Source organism: Monodelphis domestica, chromosome 3, assembly GCF_027887165.1.
Source record: "Monodelphis domestica isolate mMonDom1 chromosome 3, mMonDom1.pri, whole genome shotgun sequence".
Lineage (NCBI taxonomy): Eukaryota > Metazoa > Chordata > Mammalia > Didelphimorphia > Didelphidae > Monodelphis > Monodelphis domestica.
The window spans coordinates 287,641,173-287,665,461 of NC_077229.1; the positions used below are offsets into that span (position 1 = coordinate 287,641,173).

At 37.4% G+C, this 24,289-nt stretch overlaps 1 protein-coding gene across 1 annotated transcript in view; it reads left to right on the forward strand.

Annotated features, from left to right (window-relative positions):
• Positions 1 to 20,983, forward strand: part of MEP1B (meprin A subunit beta) — a 65,977-nt gene extending 44,994 nt beyond the window's left edge. The window contains exons 8-14 of the mRNA XM_056821068.1: positions 751 to 903; positions 5,721 to 5,936; positions 9,193 to 9,624; positions 10,729 to 10,914; positions 12,575 to 12,722; positions 16,529 to 16,733; positions 20,392 to 20,983. Of these exons, the coding sequence (XP_056677046.1) occupies positions 751 to 903; positions 5,721 to 5,936; positions 9,193 to 9,624; positions 10,729 to 10,914; positions 12,575 to 12,722; positions 16,529 to 16,733; positions 20,392 to 20,409 (1,358 nt within the window). The 3' untranslated portion in view covers positions 20,410 to 20,983. The remainder of the gene's footprint in view (positions 1 to 750; positions 904 to 5,720; positions 5,937 to 9,192; positions 9,625 to 10,728; positions 10,915 to 12,574; positions 12,723 to 16,528; positions 16,734 to 20,391) is intronic.
• Positions 20,984 to 24,289: the final 3,306 nt, after the last annotated feature.

The following is a 24,289-nucleotide window of genomic DNA, read 5'->3' on the forward strand; positions in this document are numbered from 1 at the left end:
TTCTTTGTGATACCTGCTCTTAGCACTGTGCCTGGCATCTAGGAAGTGCTTAATAGCAATCAGTACCACTTGATCTACTGACTGACACAAACCTTGTATCAGAAGCAGGACTTGACCACAGATACTCCTGATTCCAAAACTAACTCTCGAAAGTCATCACACTGACTGCCTTAAACACTATGTAGCTACAATGTAGACATAATTGTAATCTCATAAACAGATATTTCTGATCTGTAAACACATCTTGTCCTTTGTGGGATGTGGATTTATATATGTCCTTGTGAATGTAAATTTGGCATCAATTTCTATCACACAGGTTTCTGAAGGACTACTACAGGGCCAGGAACATCCAGCTGACATAGCAAAAGCCATTTGCAGACAGGATTTCAGACAGTACTTACTGGATAACAATAAAATGAATAGATTTCTAGGGATGAAAGAAGCTGGGCTATTGCTCAGCTAGCTCAGTAATTTGAGGATAAGAGGAAGTATGCCCCAATTCAACCCATGTTTTAATAAACAGCTTCAAGTTAAGGCAGCTCTACCTAGCTATGGGACTCTTTTCTGTTTTGACTATATGGGTTAACATTAATCAGAGCTGCTCCAGGCACTCACTACCCAATACTTGCTGGGCTGTTTTACCCTTTCAATGCCTTTCTTCATCCTAAATTTGATTTCCAATGAACTAAAAAATAGAATAAGAATTCACTCTTGATTAGAAAGTCATTCAGTGTTTTTTGCCTTCCATAGCTTCTTCCAAAACCTTTATGGACTCGTGTGATTTTGAACTGGAAAATGTGTGTGGCATGATTCAAAATTCAGAAGATAATGCTGACTGGCAGAGGGTTTCACAGGTGCTTGGTGGTCCAGATACTGATCACTCAAACATGGGCCAGTGCAAAGGTAACTGCTATGGGTGGGTCCAAATGATTCTTGCTCTGCTTTTTTCAGCAGCACTCTTGGCCTTTGCCTTTACCAGCCTAATCATGGTATCAGATATATGATCATAAAATTAGAATTGTGAAGTACATGAGAGGGTATTTCATTCATCCTCCTCATTTTGCAAAGTTTGTAGAGTTTGGGGCTCAGGGTCACACAGATATAGTTTATCTTCTCTAAAGGAAGAAGCTGAATGTTGTCTAAAGGAAGAATGGAGTCATATTTCAAAGTTCTGTCCATCTTATTAGACTTATTATCTAGTTTTTAATTCATACTAATAGCAGTTTCAGAATTTGACTTGTTATTGTCAAGGTTATGTTATGGTCTTTTCCCATATCCTTCTGTATCTGCAACATTCCACTGAGTTTGGATTGAGGTTGGGTTGAAAGAACAATGGCCCTGGCATTGCAAGGTTCTGCATTCAAATCCACCTGTGATTTTACTATTTATAAGTCACTTAAACTCTTGGAGCTGAATTTCCTTATTTGTAAAATGAGAGTTGAACATGATACACTCAGAGGTCTTTCTAGTTTTTTTAATTTATAGTTCAGATCCCAGGCTTCTTTTAACCTGAGGGGATATATCCTAAGTAATTGAGAGAGATGTTTAATTTTTTCTTTGAAAGATCTGATCAAGGAATCAAAGTAAGTGGAAAACCTTGGCAGAAGACATCTCATTTTTAAATTTCATACATTTCTTTGCAGTTTGGTTGGGCTAAAGTAATCTTAAAACACTACATGGCTAATCTCAAATTTTTGATGGTCTGTTTCTGGTAATAAATATGTAAAACCTGAAGGTAAAACTTAGGGTTGTTACACTAGTTCAACTGGTTGGTCAGAACACTAAGAGAGAATTCCAGAGCTAAAAGGGTCTCAGAACAATACCATCTTATTCAACTCTATTTTACTGTTGAGTAGACTGTGGTGTATGGGAGATCAAGAATTTGCCCAGGGTCACAGGGGTAGTGTCAGAGTTAGAAGTCTATCTTCTTTGGTTGTTGAATTGTTCCTTCCACTAGAAAGTCATAAATAATCAATCCTTCATAAATTGCCATCTAAGGAGAGGGCCTTTGGGGTTCTCATTCTTAATTTCAGAGAATTATTATTCAGAGAATTATCAGGGAGAATATGACAAGCAAAAGGACAGATTCCTTTTGTGTGAAGAGGGTGGGGAAACAGGAAGTTTAGGGAAGAGGGCAGCAGGTTGATGCAACTATCTGAACATAGGGTTTTTTTTTCCTTTTTCCATGTGCTTGAGATTATTGCTTCTAATCAGAGATAATTTGATAAGATATTTTTTCCTTTAATAGCTGTATTATCTCTGCCATAAGATATACATTCATAGAGGCCAGGGTCCATATTTTTAATACATCAGTATTAATTTTGAACATAAGAAGGGCTGAACAAAAACTAATGGAGAAATCCATATGTAGCTGGTAAAGAAGCAAATAGCCCCTTCTGACTAGCCTCATGAAGGTTAAGTAATTAGAATTATAGTCAGAATATGCCAGCAGAAAGAAACTTTGGGAACATCTAGTGCATCCTTTGCAGTTTTGAAAATCTGAGGATTTTTACAAATGAGAAAACTGAAGATTAGAAAAGGAAATGATTCATACAATTTGAACCTTTTATGGTCCTCGTATTGGTCAGAAGGGAAATTGAGGCAGGCTTTTCTCTATACATGAAGAAATAAATCATAAAGGTCCATATCCTTCATCATCTACATTTCTCTTTTTCAGAGAGATATTTCATGTTTCCTTCTATCTTTTCATTCTTTTGATTTTGCATTATTATTTTTTGCTGTCTCATGAGATCATTAACTTCTATTTGTCCAATTCTAGTCTTTAAAGACTGATTTTCAGCTACGATCTTTTGATTTTTCTTTTTGGTTTGGTCCATTCTGCTTTTCATGGCTACCAGCAGGTCAATTCTGGTTTCCAATTTGCTTATTATCTCATTTGAGTTCTGTGCCTCTTTTTCCATTTGGGCAATTTTGTCTTTTAAGTTGTTATTTTCTTTTTGTATTACTTTCATTTCTTTTCCCCAATTTTCTTCCATCTTTTTTTTTTTTAACATCTACCTTCCATCTCAGAATCAATACTATGTATTGGTTCCAAGGCAGAAGAGTGGTAAGGGCTAGGCAATGGGGGTTAAGTGACTTGCCCAGAGTCACACAGTTGGGAAGTGTCTGAGGCCAGATTTGAACCCAGGACCTCCTGTCTTTAGGCCTGGCTTTCAGTCCACTGAGCTCCCCCCTACTTCTATCTTTAATTGGTTCTTGAATTCCTTTTGAGTTCTTCTAGAGCTTATGACCAATTTCCATTTTTTTTGAGAGTTTGCATGTGTTTGCTTGTTTCTTACTCTCTTCTGTTACTTCTGTATTTTGCTCTTTTTCTCCATAGAAATTTTCTGGGATCAAGACTTTTTTTTGCTGTTGTTTACTCTTTTTCCTGCTGGAGGACTAGAATTCCTGCATGTTGGTAGTCATTGCTATCTTGGTTTCTGTCTCACAGGGCTAGGTCTTGGTACTATCCTCCCTTCTCTACCAGAAGCCTGAGTGAGGACAGGTTGATCTATGGTGTTTTTTTGTGTAGGATGTTTTAGAGCATTTTTTGCCCTGAGGCTATCTTCTTCTGCTGCTGCTGCTGCTGTGGTACTGAGCTCCCTGCTATTTCCTGAGTTTTATTGTTCAGATCTGGCATAGCCCTCAGGTTTGAGTTTATGGTGCTTTCAACCAGACTCCAAGAATTTGGAGATTTCCCTAGCCCTGGTTCTCAGGGGCATGGTAGATGGGGGAAGGGTAATCCCTTGTGTAACTTTGCTCCCTTAAAGGTGGGAATTCCCTCTCACTGACTACCTTTCACATTTGTACTAGAGGGGGATCAGGAACTAAAATTTGACAGGTAGCTGAGAGGGAGGGAACAGATAAAGAGGAATACCACTTTCCTCCCAGGCAGAGTTGTCTAGAGAAATGGAGTTGGATCTGACCAGAGCTGAAGGGTAAGAGAAAATCCCCTTCAATCTCTGTTCCTATTTTCTTCTTTAGTTGATTGTATCTATGATCCCATTTAGTACATTGAAGATATCTGATTTATCAATTGGATAAAATATCTATTTATTAGATAAAGTGTTTGATATAATAGGTTAGGAAAGAGGGAACAAGAAGTCTCTCAACTATATTCCTCCTATAGTTTCTTCAGGGGTTTGAAGCTCAAGTCTAGGGACTAAGTCCCAGAAAGTCCTAGTATCTTTGTAGGTTCAAGATGATTGTATTTCTTGGCACAGAGATATAGCTTTGAAGGATTCTTCTGAAGGATGGGCAATTGTCTTCCCCAAAGGGAAAAAGTCTCTTTCCTATCACTATGAGACAGATGGTTAGTCTGGATCTTTTCTGTTGAATGATGGATTTGTAGTTAGATAGGCTTAGTGGAAATTGCTTCTTTCCTCTTCAGTTCAAAAGGAAAAAACTCAATCTCTAACTGCTCCCCCTGCTTTTCTTAGCTGGAAGTTCCATTCCCATCCCCTGTTGGCAGCCAGAGTTTTATCTCCTTCTTGGATGAGATAACACTGCAAATCCAGTCCTTGTATTTCCTTCAATATTTCTCTCTTTCACACATTGTGTCCAGTGGAAGAGCCCCTTTTCTTGTCCTGTTTTGACCTCTGTCCTTTTGAGACGCTTCGTAATGATTGATTTGGAAGAAATTTCTGAGTGGCTCCAAGTTTTTCCTGCTACTAAGCTGCCATCTTGGCTCTGCCTCCCATCAGCTACATTTCTCCATTGACACTTAAGGGGAGAATTCAAGGGTTGCCTTGAGATAACTGTAAAGTTTTTAGCTTATTGCATAGCACATAGTAAGCAAGATATAATACTACTTTTTATTGTTTTCACTATCATGAATGGCTATTAAGACAAGAATTCAGGAAGTGTACCAATCTGGGCAGACTATCAATTGTCCTTATTTTCTTCATCATCAATATTTTGGTAATTCCCAGAACTAAACTTACATTTGAGAGGATATTCAAATCCTTGGTTTGAATTAACCCTAGACTGTGCAGATGTAGAAACTACTTGTCCACTTGTGTAATAAGCTTCTTTCCTCATGTGATCTCCCTTCTTTCTTCTCCATATTTCTGATGTGTCCTTGGAGGCACATTTCCTAGAGCATCTCTCTTCCTGCTTTGGAAGGAGCGGGAGGACAATTATACAGATTTGGAAGGATCTCCAACCTGGAGCCACATTTTCATAGTGACTATTCCGGCTTCAGAAATCAATACTCCAAATCAGGGCTTAATTTTTTGTTTGGTTGAATTTCTAGACTTAAGAAATTAATGGAGAAAATGATCAAGTAGATTAAACTTAAAAGTTAGTCATGTATACAGGATTTCCCTCCCAGAAACATTTACCAGCATACTCTTGAACCTACTTTACTTGGCTGCCTTGGCAGGATCTAAAGTAACACAATTGGTTTTTAATGTATTGGCACTTGTAATCTTGTGCCTCAGTTTCCTCTCTTGTCAAATGCAGTTAAGCATGGAGCCACGTGAAAGCAGAGTGTTTTCTTATTGTAAATGCTTTCCCTCTTACATGTGACCAACTACTATTTCATTTAGCATTAACTCAATAAGATAATTTTCTAAAGTCCTTACTGTTTCTTAGGTTGTATGCTATGAAAAAAAAATTGACCTTATTATGGTTTAATGTATTAATATTGATATCTTGTGAAATTTTCTTTCTAAAACCAGTGTTTTCAAGTCTCTAATCTCTTCTTTATTCTCTCCTAGGATCTGGTTTCTTCATGCACTTCAACAGTAGCTCTGTGAATGTTGGGGGAAAGGCTCTCCTGGAAAGTCGAATATTTTATCCCAAGAGAGGGTTTCAATGTTTGCAGTTTTATTACTATAACAATGGTAACAAAGATGACCAGCTCAAGATCTACATCAGGGAGTATACCTCAGTCAATGTTAATGGCTCTCTTTCTTTGGTGCATGAAGTGAAAGGTATGAGATTTCAACATCAGATAATTAAGCTTGACTTTTGTGACAAGGAAATCACTTTAAAAGACTGATATATATTAATTTAAGGTCGCCAAGGAATTCAGCTATGTAATTCCTAAATGAAAACTCAAGTCAGCCGTCAACCTTTTATAGAGTTTAATTACAAACAGGAGGAAGAAAGGAATTAGAGATAGAGAGAGAGAGGGAGAGAGAAAGGGGAGAGAAGGGAATAGGGCTTAAATACCCCTTCTGTTTAGGCTGGGCCAAAAGGCCCAAGCCCTTAGATAGCTGAGGCAAAGAAAGGAGATCAGTCCCTATTACTCACGTGACCAAAATGGAGAAAACAGTCTCAGGGGCCTCCACCTCCAGCTTCCTTCAGAGCAGCACAACCTCTCAGAGCCAAAAAACTCTCCAACCAACCTCCCTCAGTCCTCAGACCCCTCTCTCTTTAAGCAAACCATTCAAGTTCCCTCCCCTCAGTTCTCACATCTACCAATCACTGTCCATGTCTTCCCTGTGCCAATGGTGGCTCTAGCTTAACCCAGGACGGCCCAGAGGTCTGTGGCTTTGCACATGTCTGTTGAAGGTCATATTCTCAAATAATTAAATTTTGATCCTCTGCTACAGCCCTTCCTAAATCCTGTTACCCTGAGTAGGGTAGAGATTGGAATAATTAAATTTTGATCTATGCTGCAGCCCTTCCTAAATCCTGTTAGGACTGGGTGGGGTGGAAATTGTATTTTCCAAGACCTGGTTCTGTCATTCCAAGTATCTCCATTGTATCAATTCTAAAATCAATCATGATTCAAAGAAATTCCTGTTCTATGCTTAAGCATAGGTCAAAGTCCTTTCCATTGTTCAGCAAAAGGTTTCTGTCCTAAAGTAATCTTAAGAAGGGAGGAGAAGGAACCTCCCATGCCAATGGGGTTCCCATTCCAATAGACTATCAGTAAGAAATTTTTCAAGTATGAAATTTTCCAATGGTGAAATTTCCAACATTTATAAGTCTAAGAAATTTTAAGGTTTACACTTTGATCTGAGATCTTCTGTAGCTCTGCTTCCTTTCCTACAACATACCAGGGTTTTTCCTCTTTTATAACACTATGCTTTTGGTTTTCTGATGGTTTGTGGTTTACATGGGATTCTCAGCTAGAAGAGACCTTACTTAGCATTTATCTGGTCTGGGACTTTAATTTTTTATTTTGCCTTCTCTTTTCTTTGCTCAGCTTTGATAGTAAACATCTGTTTCAATGCCAGGCAGTCATTTTTTACAAAAAAAAAAAGGCACTTGACTTACAAATCTTGCTATTATTAACAGACCAAAGGAGCCTTTCTGGAATTTCTACTTTGAGGACTTCAGGTTAAAGCTCATATTTTTGTCTCTGGAATAATTCAGAATTTAGGATCTCTGAAACCTGGTGGACTCTGGAAACTCTTTCAGTCTAATCTAGAGTGTCCCTGGGTAGTAATTTTCTATAGTGGAGGAGAATCTATATTACTAGTCAAGCACCTTATCAAGTACCAGTTATGCTGCTTTATTTTGGTCTGTACCTGGGGTTTAGCTGTTCATATGGGACTTCTGTTTAAGGAAATCCTCTGCTCCTTCATCAATCCAGATCAGTCACTGCCCTGAATTTCTTAGAGGGTTGCCTGGGGACACACTGGGAGGTTAAATACTCAGCACTACATAACCAGTTTGTGTTAGTGACAAGGCTTGAAACCAGGTCTTCCTGACTCCAAGCCTAGCTCTGTATTCACAATGCCACGTTGCTTCTTCCTTCTCCATATTATATATATTTATTTCTTTAAAAATCCCTTATTTTCTGTCCATACTAAGTACAGATTCCAAGAAAAAAGAGTGCTATGGGATAGGCAATTAAAGTTAAGTGACTTGCCCAGGATCTCACTTAGGTGCAAGGTATCCAAGGCCAGATCTGAACCCCATTTTTCTTGACTCCAGCACTCTATCCACTGTGCTTAGTACTTGTCCCCTTTCTACTTATTTTAGAATGGTCATTTCTGTTTACTGCTTCACTGGCATGAATTTCGCAGTTTACTTCTTGACTCCTCAAGGACTATCTTATGTCATCTTCAATTTTTTTATTCTTTTGATTTTGTTTTATTATGTCTTGGTGTCTCATGAGATCATTAGATTCTAATGGCCCAATTCTAATCTTTAAAGATTGAATTTCTTTCACAATCTTTTAATTCTCCTTTTCCTTTTGGTCCATTCCTCCTTTCAAGTCATTCTCCTCTTCTGATTTTTTTTGCATCATTTTCCAGCACATCAATTCTGGCTTTCAATGCCTATGCCTCTGTTCCAGATGACCTATTCTGCTTTTCCTTTTTCTATTTTTCTTCAACCAGTCTTATTTGATTTTAAAAATTCCTATTTGAGTTCTTCCATAGCCTGCATTCAATTCTCTGTTTGTTTGTTTGTTTGTTTGTTTGTTTTGAAGCTTTGCTTGATGTTTCCTGGATCTCTTCCTCATCCACTGGTTCTGTTCTTTGGAACTTACCCCCAAAGAAGCTTTCAATTGCAGATTTTTTCCCCCCTCTCTCTTGTTTATTAATTTTATTTACATTTTTCTTTTTCTGCCCTATATATAGACTTGTCCCTCTGTTGATTTACTGAACCAGAGTATTTGAGCTTTTCTTCCCTGAAGTCCATTCCTCTCTTTTCTCAATCCTTTGTTGGTAAATTGGATTCAACTGGTTGAGCTAACCTGCTGAGCTGGCATGCCCTGGGGCAAATTTTTTCACTGTAGCCAGTGGATTAAAGGTGTCCAGCCAGGTGGCTCCCTCTCTTCCTCCCTGCCAGTCCTTGTTATAGCCCTAGACCATGTGTGGTGGGTCAGAGATGAACCCTTGAAGCTACCTTCAAGTGCTTTGCAAATCTTAAAGTGCTATATAAATTCTAGCTATGATTAGTATTCGTTTTTACATTCACATGAGCAGGATGGAGATAGAACTCAATAGATGAATATGGTTGCTTGTTCAGTTCTGTAACTTTAAAATGGATTGGCTACTTCATGGGTTTTTCAAAGAGTTCTCAAGCATTGTATCAGATCCTATGGTCCTGATGTCAATATCTGGAAGTAAAATGTTTGGAGTGGAGGATGGATGGAACTATGATATAGTACTTTATTCACTTATGAACCACTATATTGCCATGGAGGTTATGAACTATTCTTGCTCATTAGTATATAACTCAGCAATGATCTAACTTTGAGAAACCAACATTTCTCTTCTATTTCAGATGTACCCACAGGAATCTGGGAACTCTATTATGTGACACTGGCAGTGACCAACAAATTTAGGGTAGTATTTGAAGGGACTCGGGGTCCTGGCACATCAGCTGGTGGACTCTCTATTGATGACATTAATCTTTCGGAAACACACTGTCCTCATCATATATGGAAGATAAACAATTTCAGTACCTTAACAGGAGTCCTCTTTAGCCCTCCATTTTACTCTCCCACAGGCTATGCCTTTCAGGTTCAGTTAGATATAAGTAGACAGACTAATATAGGAATATATTTCTCTCTGATCTCTGGAGTCAATGATGAACAATTACAGTGGCCATGTCCATGGCAACAAGCTACAATGACATTATTGGATCAAAATCCAGACATTCGTCAACGTATGTCCAACCAGAGGAGCGTGACTACTGATCCATTTATGACAATTGGTTTGTGATTTTTTTCTTTATTCCTTATACAACATATTCTTTACACTGGATAGTTGGAGGGGGAGGAAGGAGAAAAGAAAGAAGGGGAAGTAGAAGGTGGGAGTTGGGGAAGGAAGAGAACTGGGCACACTAGATGGCAAAGAAGGAGGCAAAAAGATTTGGAGAGATAGTTGAGACAGAAGTGAAATTATCATGGTTTGGGACCCTTAGGAAATGATGTTCGGAAATTATTTTTTAGAAATCATTCTTCCCCAAATTGCATGGAAGAATAAGCTAGAGATGTTGACTTACCACATTCTGCCAGAGTGTAGTACCTCCCCATATTCTTCCTGTGACCCCCAGTGCTACTTACTGAACCCTTATTTCCAGTCCTCATTGGTAAAATATATATTTTTTCTTGATGTCAAATTTCCTTATTCTCCAGCAAGTGTCAATCAATTAATTTGATAAATTTAATTAAACAAAATAATGTAACCTACATTAATATGTTATGCTACCTGGCCTTAATAAATCCTTTTTTTTTTTAAACCCTTACCTTCCATCTTGGAGTCAATACTGTGTATTACAGAAGAGTGGTAAGGGCTAGGCAATGGGGGTCAAGTGACTTGCCCAGGGTCACACAGCTGGGAAGTGTCTGAGGCCAGATTTGAACCTAGGACCTCCCGTCTCTAGGCCTGACTCTCAATCCACTGAGCTACCCAGCTGCCCCCTCTTAATAAATCCTTAACCCAGTTAAAATGGGTATGTCTCCAGAAAGTCCTTGAAAAAGCAATTTCAGTGATGGGAATTAAAGTAGGTCCAGTAGAACAGATGAATTGGGATTGGATTTTTGGAACCTCTTCAGTTTGTACCACACTGGTGACCACCAGATTAAGTTATAGAGTGGGTCAGTTCTGTCTGCTATGTATTCCTCTGCCATCAAGTATTCAGTAACAATCTTCATAGATTTGTCAGAAAAAGCATCCCAGACTGTAAGTACCATTTAGATGTATAATTTCCTTTCTAACTTCATGCTTAGCCCTTTATACCTTTGCTGATTTTTTCCAACCTCACAAAAACATGAACTTCTTGTACATGACCCAGAAATATGAATTGCTTTTTCAGATAATGGTAATGGAAGCCTTTATTGGGACAAACCTTCCAAAGTAGGAGTGACAGCAACTTTCCCCAATGGAACATCATATTTCAGGGGTCCACATTATGGAACCAGTGTCTACATAACTCACCAACGGATGCAAAGCAGAGATTTTATCAAAGGAGATAATGTTTACCTCCTTTTGACAGTGGAAGGTATGTCAATTCAAGGTAGCTCTCCTGAAGAAAATGTTTTCTTTTCCTTCTTCCTTCCTTCCTTGCTTCCTTCTTTCCTTCCTTCCTTGCTTCCTTGCTTCCTTCTTTCCTTCCTTCCTTGCTTCCTTCCTTCCTTCCTTTCTCCTCCAATATCAATTTCATTTTATTTTTTATTCCAGTAACAAATTTACACATGAGTTTTCTAAGGTTACAGGATTCACGTTGTCTCCCTTCCCTCTTCCCACCCCACCTCTTGGAGCTGACAAGTAATTCCACTGGGTTATACATGTATTATCATGCAAAACATATTTCTATGTTATTATTTTTTTGTAAGAGAGTAATCTTATAAAACCAAAACCTCAAATCATATAGCCAAATAAATAAATGATAAATCAAATATTTTCATATGCATTTCTACACCAACAGTTCTTTCTCTAGATGTGGAGAGCATTATTTTTCACAAGCCCCTCAGGATTTTCCTGGATCATTGTATTGCTATTAGTAGCAAAGTCTATTACATTTGATCATCCCACAATGTTTCAGTTATTGTGTATAATATTTTCCTGTTTCTGCTCATTACATTCCACATCAGTTCATGTAGGTAGTTCCACATCTTTCTGAAATCATCCTGTTCATCATTCCTTATAGCACAATAGTAGTCCATCACCATCAGATGGTGTACATGGTCCTCAGTTCACTCATCTGTAAAATGAGAGGCTGAGATCATCTATTATTTAAGGTCTCTGTCTCTACATGTTCTAATCTTTGATGTTCCTAACTTAAGAGTTGATAAGAAGCATTGGTCCAGTTCAAAGTGTTGGGAAATTTTGGCTTTCATATGTCTGATAGAAGGAAAACCAGATTACATCTATTGGCCTGCATCCCTTAGCATTGTCCTATTCTTCTGAAGGGAGAGAAATGTTTCTATAGGCAATAAAAGTGACAGTTTCATCTATTCTACCACATCTTGTATTAACGGCATACATATAGTTTTATTTTTGTATTTCTAGTGCTTAAGGAACAGGTACTCTCTGATTGATTAATAGAAGCAGGGAAAATGTGTTAGCTCTGACTCATTTTATCTGCTTCTATTAATCCAAAACCTCCTAAAATACATATCAGGCCTTTCTGCATTGGAGTGGCCAGAGCATCTCAATATCTCCATCAAGTGGTCATCTAGCTTCACCTTTGAAGTTCCCCCTTGATGGGCAACTAAGCTGTGACTGCCTTGCCTTTCAGATTCAGTTCTATCTATTTTGTTTATATCTTCTCTGGACCTAATTATTGGTATATTGTCTCTTCCTTCCATTAGATTGTATACTTCTTAATGGCAAAGACAATTTTTACTACTTCCTTTGTATCCCTATCACTTAGAACCATGGCTGGCAAATATTAAACACTTAATAAGTTAATTAATTAACATTTAATTAATGTTGACTAATTGATTAGGTACCAAATTGATTGATTAGGTACCAATTTCTACAGGGTTCTAAATATTCTGCTAATATAATATTAATATAATAATATAATTCTGCTAATAAAATAATGTTCTCTAAGTATTCCGCTAATATGATAATGTAATCTGTAATTAAAAAACACAAGACTTTTTGGTTATTGAAACAAAACTTATCTTCTATTCATGTATCCCCTTCTCTTTTAGATATATCAAATCTCATTAATACTCAGCCAACAGCAATCCCTTCTAAGGAGCCAGCCACTACACTAAATTCTGAAAGAAATCTTTGTGCAAACTTTACCTGTGAGAATGATGGCGTCTGTGTTAACCACAATGACAAAGCAGAATGCAGGTAAGAAGACAGCTTAGTCATACTTTAATCTATGTGGTTTCTTTGTGAAGTATCTCCAGTTTAAAAAAAAAGTTTGAAGGGCAGGTAGGTAGCTCAGTGGATTGAGAGCCAGACCTAGAGATGGGAGGTCCTAGATTCAAATTTGACCTCAGATACTTCCTAGCTCTGTGACCTTGGGTAAGTCACTGAAGTCCTGTTGCCTAGCCCTTACTGCTCTGCCTTGAAACATAATATTTCTTCTAAGATGAAAGTAAGCATATTTTTTTAAAAAAGAGGTTTGGAATTTGGCAAAAGGTATCTTCCTCTGCCTATAACCCTCAAAATACTGCCCACATAATATTCATAGACTCTTAATATAATAGACATACAGGTGGAAAGCAGCTGAAATGTCATTGGATCCAACCCTCTGATATTTCATATGAGGAAACTAAGACCCAAAGAAGCCACACAGGTAAAAGAGCCAGAGTCAGGATTTGAACCAATATAATTCGATTTAAAATACGTTATCTATTGTAGAGGTGATTTTCACTGTAATTTTCTTATGTCCCTCAAGGGCTAGTAATGAGAATGATATTGGTTATGAAATAATAAAAAAACAGTTCACAAATTTTAATTAAAATTGGTCTTACTTTTTTGCTTTATAAAAAGTTTATTTTTATTTAAACAAAATTGTCATTTTTGCCAAATTCTTTGAAAAATATTTGAAAAAAATGGAAAAAATATTTATTTTCACTGAAATAACTACTTATTAATTTTTTTTGGTACAAGGGTCACAGTTTCTTTTTCAAAATCTTTACTTTCTGACTTAGCATTGATATCAATTCCAAGACAGAAGAATGGTAAGGGGTAGGCAGTTGGGGTTAAATGGCTTACCTAGAGTTACACAGACAGGAAGTATCTGAGGCTAGATTTGAACCAGATCCTCCTGACTCTGGGCCTGGCTTGCTATTCACGGTGCACTCTAGTTTCAGCAGGTACTTAAAAAAACCTGTCCTTTTCAAATAAAATTAATACAAAATTGTGACTTAGAATAGGCTAGCAATTACTACTCTCTTTTCCTTTTTAGTCACTTTTACTAGATATTTATGTCTTGTCCACTAACTATAGGTGTCCTTAATTGTGCATGGTTCCCTAACCCCGAGAAACTTTGTCTTGGACTTTCTTCTCTTCTCCTTTTATACTATTTCTAATCTCATCAGTTTCTATGGACTCATTTAAATCTCTATGCTGCTGGTACCCAGATCTATTTATCTAGTCTTGTCCTTGTCTTGATTTCTATTCTCACTTCTCCAGTGGGAGGTATTTCAATTTGGATATTTCATAGGTATCTCCAACTCAACATATTCATTATTTCCCTTTTCACCCTTCTATTCCCACTTGCCTAACCCTCTCTTCTTACCAATTTTTATATTACTTTCAGAGACAACTTCTTCCACCTAGTCACAGGCTCTCCACCATGGTATCACTCTTGACCCTTAACATGTAATCACCTCAAAGTGAAATGGGAAGAAGGTGTTTTGAGCAATGAATCCTTTCCCAGTCTTTATGTGCTTTTGTGACACTAAAATGGAAAATGACAAGCAGTGTGGCCTATTAGATGAAGAACTTTCCTTGAAGCTAGAAGACTTGATTTCAAGTCTTGTCTCTGACATATCTCTGGCTATATGACCTGTAGCAAATCCCCTAAGCTCTCAGTGCTCTAGAGTCTACAGTCTAGACCAGTGATGGTGAAACTTTTAGAGACTGAGTGCCCAAATGGCATTTTCATGCTACTTGTGACCCCCTTGCCTTACCTCAGACAGGAAAGGGAGGAAGAGCTCCCATTGGACTGCTGGGCAGAGGGGCAGGTGATGGGAGAAACGTCTTCAGGCATGTGGAGAGGGGATGGGGAGCAGCCCCCTCCAGCACGTGTATGATAGGTCTAGACAATTCTTTAAGGTTCTAAGTTCTACAGAAAATGCTGACCTGTAGCAATAGAGAGTTTTCTGATCTGAGATTTTCTTATATCAACCATAATTAGTCACTATTCCTATCCTAAAAGTATAGTTACCATTTTAGAAACTATACTTAGAAATATTTATATAATGTAAATAATACAATTAAATAAATAAATTAAATAAAACAAAGGGCACATCACCTTAGGGCAAAAAGTTACGTTTTAACTCCTGTCAAAAAGGAATCTTGATAGATGGTCTTAGAGTGTAAAATCAAACAATTAATAAGCATTAATTAAACATATGTGCCAGGTGCTGTGCTAGATATACAAAAGCACAGAATAAAATAATCCATAGTCTCAATGATCTTATATTCTAATGTTGGAGATAACACCATATGTAAAAACATACAAAACAGAGATCTATAATGAACACGACAGTATAGACAAAGGAGTTAAATACAAGGTAATTTGAAAGGGTGTTCACTAGAAGTTGGGAAGATCAGGAAAGGCTTCATGCAGAGGACAGATGCCTGAGTTGTATCTTTTAGGAAGGGTGGGGAGGGATTCTCTGAGGTGGAGATAAATAGAGAGACCAGTCCTGTACAAAGGGAGAAGGACAGGCCCAGAAATGGGAAATGAAGCACTGTGTATGAGGAACAGAGAAGCCAGTTTGGTTGGGTCTGACACTGATGGAGGGGAGTATCAATCAATGAAAACAGAAAGAAAGATGAGGGCCAGATTGCACAAGGCTTTAAATGCTAAACAGTGGAGTTTATAATGTGTGCTAGGGGCAATAGGAAGCCATCTGAATTGGTACAATATGGGAGCCATATAGGTAACACTTAAGGAAAATTGCTTTAGCAGTTGTGTGTGGGAAGTATTAGTGGTGAGAGATTTGAGGCAAGGAGACCAGTTTGTTCACTGTTGAACTATTTGGCATTTATTAACTATGTGCCCTTAGGCAAGCCTCTCCAACTTTTTTGGGCCTCGGTTTCCTCCTCCATAAAATGAGGGAATTAGAGTAGATTATCACAAAAGTTATTACTAGCTCTAAATTCTGTGATTTTCCCCACACAATGAGCTCTTTCAGGTACATCACACTTTGCTTCTTTTTAGGGAAAAGATCACAAATGTACAATATGTTTATGTGTGAATAGAGGAATGTCCTTGTGGTCTTAGCTACAGATAGCAGTCCAATTCATGGGTTAATTTTAGATGAATTTTGGATTTTATCTTGTACCAGCTAGAAAGCAATTTCATTTTCTCTGACTCACTGAATCCCTTTGGTTTCTGTAACAGGGTCCAGGCAATGGAGTTTTGGGGCATGTCTTAGGTTTGGATCTATTCACCACTTACTCCATTATTAGCTACTCTGCCTTCCTGTAACTTGCTACATCTTTCTATAAGTGGGGACAGAGATAACAGGTAGCTCTCTTCCTTCAGAGGATATATCTTAAGCTCTCAATATTGTGGTCAGATACAACACAATTAAACAATTTCAACCCAGCAAATTATTTTTTTCAGTGATCTTTTCTGCTATGGAGTTATTGACATTCTGAACATTAGCATGTTGAATGTTAAAAAAAAAAAACAACAACAACCCCTTACCTTCTGTCTTAGAATTATTACTATGTATTGGTTCCAAGGCAGAAGAGTGGTAAGGGCAAGGTGATGGGGGTTAAGTGACTTGCCCAGGGTCACATATCTGGGAAGTGTCTGAGGCCAGATTTGAACTCACAACCTCCTGTCTCTAGGTTTGGATCTTTTCCATTGAGCCACCTAGCTGCCCTCTGATCATATTGAATGTTAACCAAATACTTTAAAAAGTATGTCTTGCTACAATTTCAGAGTCCGATTTCTTGTTCTGTAGGTGTCCATCAGGGAAAGACTGGTGGTATTCAGGAGAAAAATGTGAGACGAAGGGCTCCACCAAGGACACTATAGTTATAGCAGTTTCATCCACTGCGGCTGTATTTGCTGTAATGTTGATAGTGACTCTTGTGAGCGTCTACTGTGTTAAGAAGAAATACAGTAGAAGGAGCAATGACAGTACACTGAGTGTGACTGTAGAAAATGTAAGTATGCAGTAACATTAGGGTTATTATTAGTTACATATAGTTAACATTAGGGTTATAATTAGTTAATTAGCTTAATTGGAGGTCTCTTGTGAGCAGGAATCATTCCCCCTCCCCCAATGAAAGAACATGGGCATGGGAGGACCTAGCTCCATTCAGATCTGGTTTCTATTTCTGATGACCTCTGAGATCTTAGGCAATTTACTTAATTTCCTTGGTTTGTTGGGGACAGGACCAGATGATTTCTGAGAGGGCTTCCAGCTTTAGGTGGCTGGGCATGTTTATAAAAGGCCTTCATTTATCTATCTATCTATCTATCTATCTATCTATCTATCTATTCATTCATTCATTTATTTATTTATCTATCTATTTATTTATTTATTTATTCATTCATTCATTCATTCATTTATTTATTCATTCATTCATTTATTCATTCATTCATTCATTTATTTATTTATTCATTAATTTATTTATTCATTCATTCATTCATTTATTTATTTATTTATTTATTTATTTGTTTATTTATTTATTTATTTTTATTGGCCAAAGACAGGCAGGGGTAGACTCTGGAGCTTGTTCAACTAGATTATTACTTACTTCTCTAGATTACTGAACACTTCATGGTAGTTGGTTTCATATAATTCACAAATTTTCAAATCACCCAGATTCTTATCATTGGGGTCATCTCTGAAGCTTTCACTTTTCCTCTCCATGCCTGCACTCAGTTGCACAAACATGTTTCTATCTTCCCAAGAGACAGAGATAGCCACCACTCTAGTTCAGGTCTTTGACCCTTTTCTCTGGATTATTAAAATAACCTCCAATCCTCCATGCAGCTGCAAAGGTGATTTTCCTAAACCCTGTCATCCCAGTATTCAGTGAGCTCCAGTGGGCTCCTTTTTAGCTCTATGATGGAATACAGATCGTTCTATTTGATAGTGAAATCTCTTCACAACTTGATTCAATGGACTGCTCCACCTCAGTAGATATGATTCCCTTCTAGGCAATCAATGTTCTACCATCCAGGTCTACTTGCTGTTACTCCTATGTGACTCTTCTCCGCTCATCTTCTTGTCTTTGCATTAACCTTTTCTCATGCCTGAGATGCATTTCTTCATCTTTTTTGTCTCTTAGAAACCCTGGGTTCAAATGTCTCTTTTGATTCTTGCTACCAGGATGATAGTGACAAGCCAAATATCCTCCCTGGACTCCAGTTTCCTCCTCTGTTAGCTAAAGGGATCTTACTAGATGTCCTCTAAGGTCTCTTTTATTTCTAGATCCTATAATTGATAGAAATGGAGTTTGAGATTGATTTATTGATTATGTTGAGGTTGAGGACGAGATGCCAGCAGGATATCCAGGTAAACTTCTTGGTAACATGCAAATTAGTGCAGGAGATAGAATAGGGATGCAAAACAATCAACTTCATTAAATGGCTTATCATTTTAAAGATAACAAATCTACCTGAAAGTTTTACAGAGTTTACAAATTTTTTTATGGATGTTAAATCTTGTGCCAAGAGATTTCACATATGCTGACATTGGATCCAATGGGTAAATATCCTGAAACTTCTTTCTGTAGCTAAGATTGGAAGGTAGGTAGGGTTAAATAGAATCAAGGTCAAGGTTGAGGAATGGAACACTAGAGGGCCGAGTTGTGACTAGAGAGTAGAGGACATTCTGCAAATAGGGTAAGCCAACACATTTCCCATCATTATAATCATCATCATCATAGCACATGTATTTATATAAATGCACACACGGACACATATTCTGAACTCATTTTTCTTCCTAAACCCTCCTCTTTTCATAGCTTCCTTGTTTCTGTTGAGGGGACCACTATTCTCCTATTTGCCCAGATTCGTAACCTTTGTTCCATCCTAAGCTTTTCACTCTCTCACTTCCTATATATTTTCAGCTTCTAAGTCTTGTAAATTCTCCCTTTGGAGTATCTTTCTATAGCCCTCTATTCTCTCCTTTTGATAAGGCACCTTGGAGCAGGACATACCTGGACTAGTGTAATAACTTTTTGGGTGGTTTCCCAGGCTCACAATCTTTTCCCACTCCAGCTAGATATGAAATTGATTTTCCTAAAGTGCAGGTATGACCATCTCTCTCTCTCTCTCTCTCTCTCTCTCTCTCTCTCTCTCTCTCTCTCTCTCTCTCTCTCTCTCACACACACACACACACACACACACACACCCTCCTTCATCCAATAAACTCTAGTGATTCCTTATTACCTCCAGGATCAAATATAAGTTCCTTGGACTTTAAAAGCTCTTCATAATTTGACCCCTTCTGACCTTTCCCTTCTTATTACACCTCATTCCCCTCCCAGTGCCCAACCTCCTTCCTCTTCAACTCTGTAAATTTTTATTGGCTCTCCCTCATTCCTGAAGCTCTCTCTCCTTATCTTAGTGTCTGACTTCCCTGGCTCCCTTTAAGGATCAACTAAAGTCCTACCTTCAACAAAAAGTCTTTTCCAATCCTCTTTAATGCTAGTGCCTTCTCTTAGAGATCATTCCAAATTTATCTTGCTTTGTCTTATTTGTACATAGTTGTCTGCATGTTTTTTCCCTATTAGACTGTGGTTTCATATGAGAAGGGCTCTTTTTTTGGTTTTCTTTATATTACTAGCACTTAGCAAGGTGCCTGGCACAGAGCTGGTAGGTGCCTAATAAATGTTATTCGACTTGATATAGTTCTTTAAGGTAGACAGAGCACTTAACATATGTGATTTCATTTTGATCCTCACAACAACCCTTCAAGAGAGGTGCTATAATTATCTCTATTTTACAGTTGAAGTAAAGAAAAGGGGAAACAAAATAGCTTTTTAAAAAGAGGAGAGAGAGTAGCAAATTAAACTTATATAATGCTTAAAGGTGTGTACAAGGGCTTTTTCTCATAATAACTTTGAAAGGAAGGCAATGCAAGTGCTAATATTTTCATTTTAATGGGGATGATTGGTCCTGCAAAAAATGAAATATGCTAATGAGGAAGATCCTGGGGGATGTTTAATGGGAGATGATAAGCCAAGATCTAGGACTATTCTGCCAAATGAAGGTTCACCTTAATTAAATATTTTTCTATAAGAGATTTATTTGAGAAATTTATATGAGAGATCTAAATTCTGTCTAATCTATAAACTTTCATAGCCATCCCTACTGTTAACAGTGGAATAATTAGATTAGACCTTAAAGTCATCTTGTCAAAATTTGTACCTACCCTAACATTTCGGAATATATATAAAATGAACCCAATAAATCATATCAATCATTTGGGCAATCTCTCCTTCCTCAAAATTTCCTATAGATCTTTTTTGGTCTATTCTTTACCTCTTTCATATTATGCTTGTTTTTTATTTGTTGTATTAATTCTTAAGTCCCTTGAGGGTAGAGACAGGGTCATTTATTTATCTCTGTTTCCCTAGGGCCTAGAAGATTGCCTTGTTAATAAGATTTAAGAAATGTTGCTTGAACTCAGTGAGTTAAATTTGGTGAATTTCAGAGACAGTGGGTATGGCTAGCTACCACCATGGAACAATTCTAGAAAACTCCTGATGGGGAAATTCATTTGAAAATTAGACCATTTCATTGGAATTCATTTAAATTACAACTCTCACATATATAATTTATCATAAATGTTCTCTTTCCTTTCAGAAAAACACATCTTTCTGAAAATATTTTTGAAGATATTGGACAGCAACAACATTGACATTTAAAAAATTGGAAAATGCCTTGCCTCCTCATCATGGATTCACCCAGGAACAAATTTCATATGTGGGAAATGACAGTTTTATGTAACTTTAATTACTTTTAATTCTGCTGAAAACATGAAAATATTGTCACAATGAATTTTTTCCATAAAAATAATTTGATTTCAGTTGTATGGATTTGTATGGAAGAGAAAGCTCAGGTAATTTATGAGGAAAGTCTCCTGACAATCACTGGACTTTTCAACTATTCAGAAGTGACTTATGAAGTTGCCAGCCCCTATTATTGGGTTGTGGGGAATGGCATCTCATCATAATTCCAGCCATTATGTTATTTAGGGTCATCTGTGCCATCTTTGGCCAGAGGTAGCCTATCTCTCTGGCTGAGGATTTGGGATTAAACTTAAAAATAAATGGAATGAGCACTGGATTTGGTGTCAGAGAACCTTGATTTGAATCTTTTCTCTGCTACTTTACTATCTTTATAATCTTGGGTAAGTGTTCTCTAGGGACCTCAATTTTTTTTTTACCTACAGAATGAGAATATCTTTCCTACCTCATATCTAATTAGTATGTCCTGTTTGTATCTATCTCTGCAAAATTCCCTTTGCCCCAACAGGATATATGCCTGGAAAAGGAATGAGAACTTTTGGGGGAAAAGGATTAGAAAGAGAATTGATAGCTTGGCTTCAGAATAATTAAACCTTGCTCAAGCAATAACTTCATGGAAATTAGAATTGACCAAACAGAAGCTAATGAAATAGTATGAAATACTAAAACAAAATTGAAGGCTTGAAACATAGAAGAAAGTATAAGATATGTCATAGCAAAAAGAATTGAACTGAGAAACAGATTTAGGAGGAAAAAATTTTAGAATCATCAAACTGCTTTATCACTGTGACTAAAACAAGAGAAGAGATAGCATATTCTAAGTAGTATTTTAAAAAATTGCCTAGAATTTAGAATAAGAGGGCAAAATAGAAATAGAAAAAAATTATTAATCCCCTACTGAATCCCCTACTAAAAAAAATCCCCAAAATGAAAACATCAAGGAACATTATAGCCCAAATTCAGTGCTCCCCAGTCAAGGAAGAAACATTACATGCAATTAAAACAAATTCAAGTAGTAAGGAATTATAGTTAAAATCACAAATAATTTAGCAGTTATCATCATAAATATATGAAGAACTCAGAATATGATATTCAAGAAGGTAAAGGATATGGACTTATAGGCAAAGATCACCTACTTAGCAAAATTGAGTATAATATTACAAGGGAAAATGGGTTTTTAATGAAATAGACAACTTCCAAGAATCCTTGATGAAAAGACCAGAGAAAGTAGTTGTCACACTTTCTGTGGAAAATCTTCAAAGTAAAAGAAATTACTGTCTTCATTATATTTTATATGCTTTTGTCTTGGATTTTGTTAGGAATTGCCTCTTACTATGTGTTGACTATTTGTGGGGCAAGAAGTTGATTTAAGAAAAGATGTATCCTTAGGATTTTTAGTGTCTCCAATTCTGTATGTCATCAGTTAAGGATTGGAGTTGTGTTGACTGCCCAGATTTGATTTTCATCCTCAACTCCATGGTGAGGCGTGATGACTCTAAGTCCAGATACATCAGATACATCCACAAGATGCCAATGGAAATGAACAAGTTGGATGTATATTTGGGTTTAACGAACAATCATTGGCATATTCATAAATGTGTGGGGCTGAGTAGCTTGTGTATTCCTAGATACAAATGGACAAAACCCTGGAGGTCACTTAAAGGGTTCCAATCTGTCTGAAGTCTTGAGCAAATCTGATCAATTCTTGCATTGGCGGTGTGTCTCAGTATGACCCAGTATCAGAACAAAGTCTGGGACTCTGCATTGGCTGTCTTGACAAGGTAACGCATATATCCTAAGTTCTAACGAGGGAGAAAAAATCAATCAGGAAGCCTTTGTTAAGTGTCTGTTATGTGTTATGCATGTGCTAGGAACTGATGATAAAAAAGCAAAAATAAACAGTCTCTGATCAAAAAGAGGTTACATTCTACTAAATACTACAAGAACAAGGCTTATTGGTTGACACCAAAATTTGCTTGTTCCTTTGAAGTATTCTTAAATTTCAGCCTTTCTTTTATTTTAATTGGACTTTGTCCCAGGTGCCAAAATCTGATGAGAGGTGACTTCCCTACCACTGGAATTTAGAGCCCACCATCCCCAGGCTTAACTTCACAGTTTCCCATCAGCCTATCACTGGCTTGTGCCATGAGAGGTGAAGAAGTTGCATGGTCAACTGAGAGAAGACAAGAAAGGGACAGATCACCCACTCCTTTTTCTCATCAATTATGTCTTAGGTGTCTGAGGTCAAACTACCTTTCCTGGGATCTCTTGCCCCACCCAACTCCCTCACTCTTTTCCTTATTCTCTCTCAATTCTAATTGAACTGGACCAGTGCTTTAAAGTGATTATTTTCTTAGACAGAATTCAATGACTCATTTGCCTATGAGCCCTGGGCATAGACATGTTTTCCTCTAGTGTAGCTTTTAATAAATGACAAAAATAAAAATAAAAATATGAACAAATAATGAAAATGAAAAGTTTTTAACTTTATAGGCAAGTTTTAGTTGCTCAATGTTCAGCAATTTCCAGCTTGAACATGTGATAGAGATGCTCATTGGGAATTAGATTTCTAATGGTTCTATGACCATAAGAGAAAAGACTCTGAGTTTCATGTATATGAATGTACCCACACAGAATATCAGGACACATATATGAACACTTTGATAAATTCTCACCAGTTTATTTTGCATGGCTATCTGGAACCAAAATTTTTGGTTAATGGTTAGGGTTGAAGTTTAAAATTATTAATCTTAAGCTGCTTTTTGGAGATGGTGGGAAGTGTATAGGAAAAAGGTGTTAATTATATAAAATGTTGGACTGGATTATTTAAGAATAGTGTTGCCAAGAATCTATATTAATTCCAAAGAGATTTATTTACAATTTATTTACAAAATATGTAAAGAATGAAGTAGGAAATCAGAGAGAGGATAGGGTAAGATATCTAGCCTAAACACTAAGTAATTTACTCCTGGCCCCTGGCTCAACCTTGGCAAGGAGAGTTAGTTTCAGCTGGCCGTGGCAAAGCCAAGGACCTGGGGAAAATTCTCTCAAGAGGTAGGTCTCTCCTGAGGCTAGTTTCTTCAGAAAATATCTAGGAAAGGAATCAGCCTTTTCACTCACCATGTGTTAGTCCAAAAGGAAGAGATTTAAGAACAGCCTCACCAGGATCAGGGTCTCAGGTCCAGTCAGCAGATTCTTCTCCAGCCTCCAAGTCCAAGTTGAACTCCACTCAGGAAGTTGTCACTCCCTTTTAAAGGCACTTTCTTTTGCATCACTTCCTGTGTCTTACCCTAATTTTAAGTCTACCAATCACAGTTGAAGCTTTGCTTTAGGACGGCCTAGGGACAGGCAGTTTAATTCTGATTCATCACCCATTATTGCACATGTGGGTCAGAGACCTCCCCCCCTCAAGTGTAAATGGGATGTTTACACCTTTGGTGACTAAATCTAAAAATGGGCAGATCTCCCCATTCAAATTTTTTATTTTTAAATTTTTAAACTCTTACCTTCCATCTTAGAATCAATACTGTGTATTGGTTCCAAGGTAGAAAAGCAGTAAGGGCTAGGCAATGAGGGTTAAGTGACTTGCCCAGGGTGACAGCTGGGAAGTGTCTGAGGTCAGATTTGAACCTTGGACCTACTGTCTCTAGAGGCTTGGTTCTTAATCCATTGAGCTGATCCCTCTCCACTCAACTTTTAAGTGGGGTGTTCACACTTTTGGTGATTAAATCTAA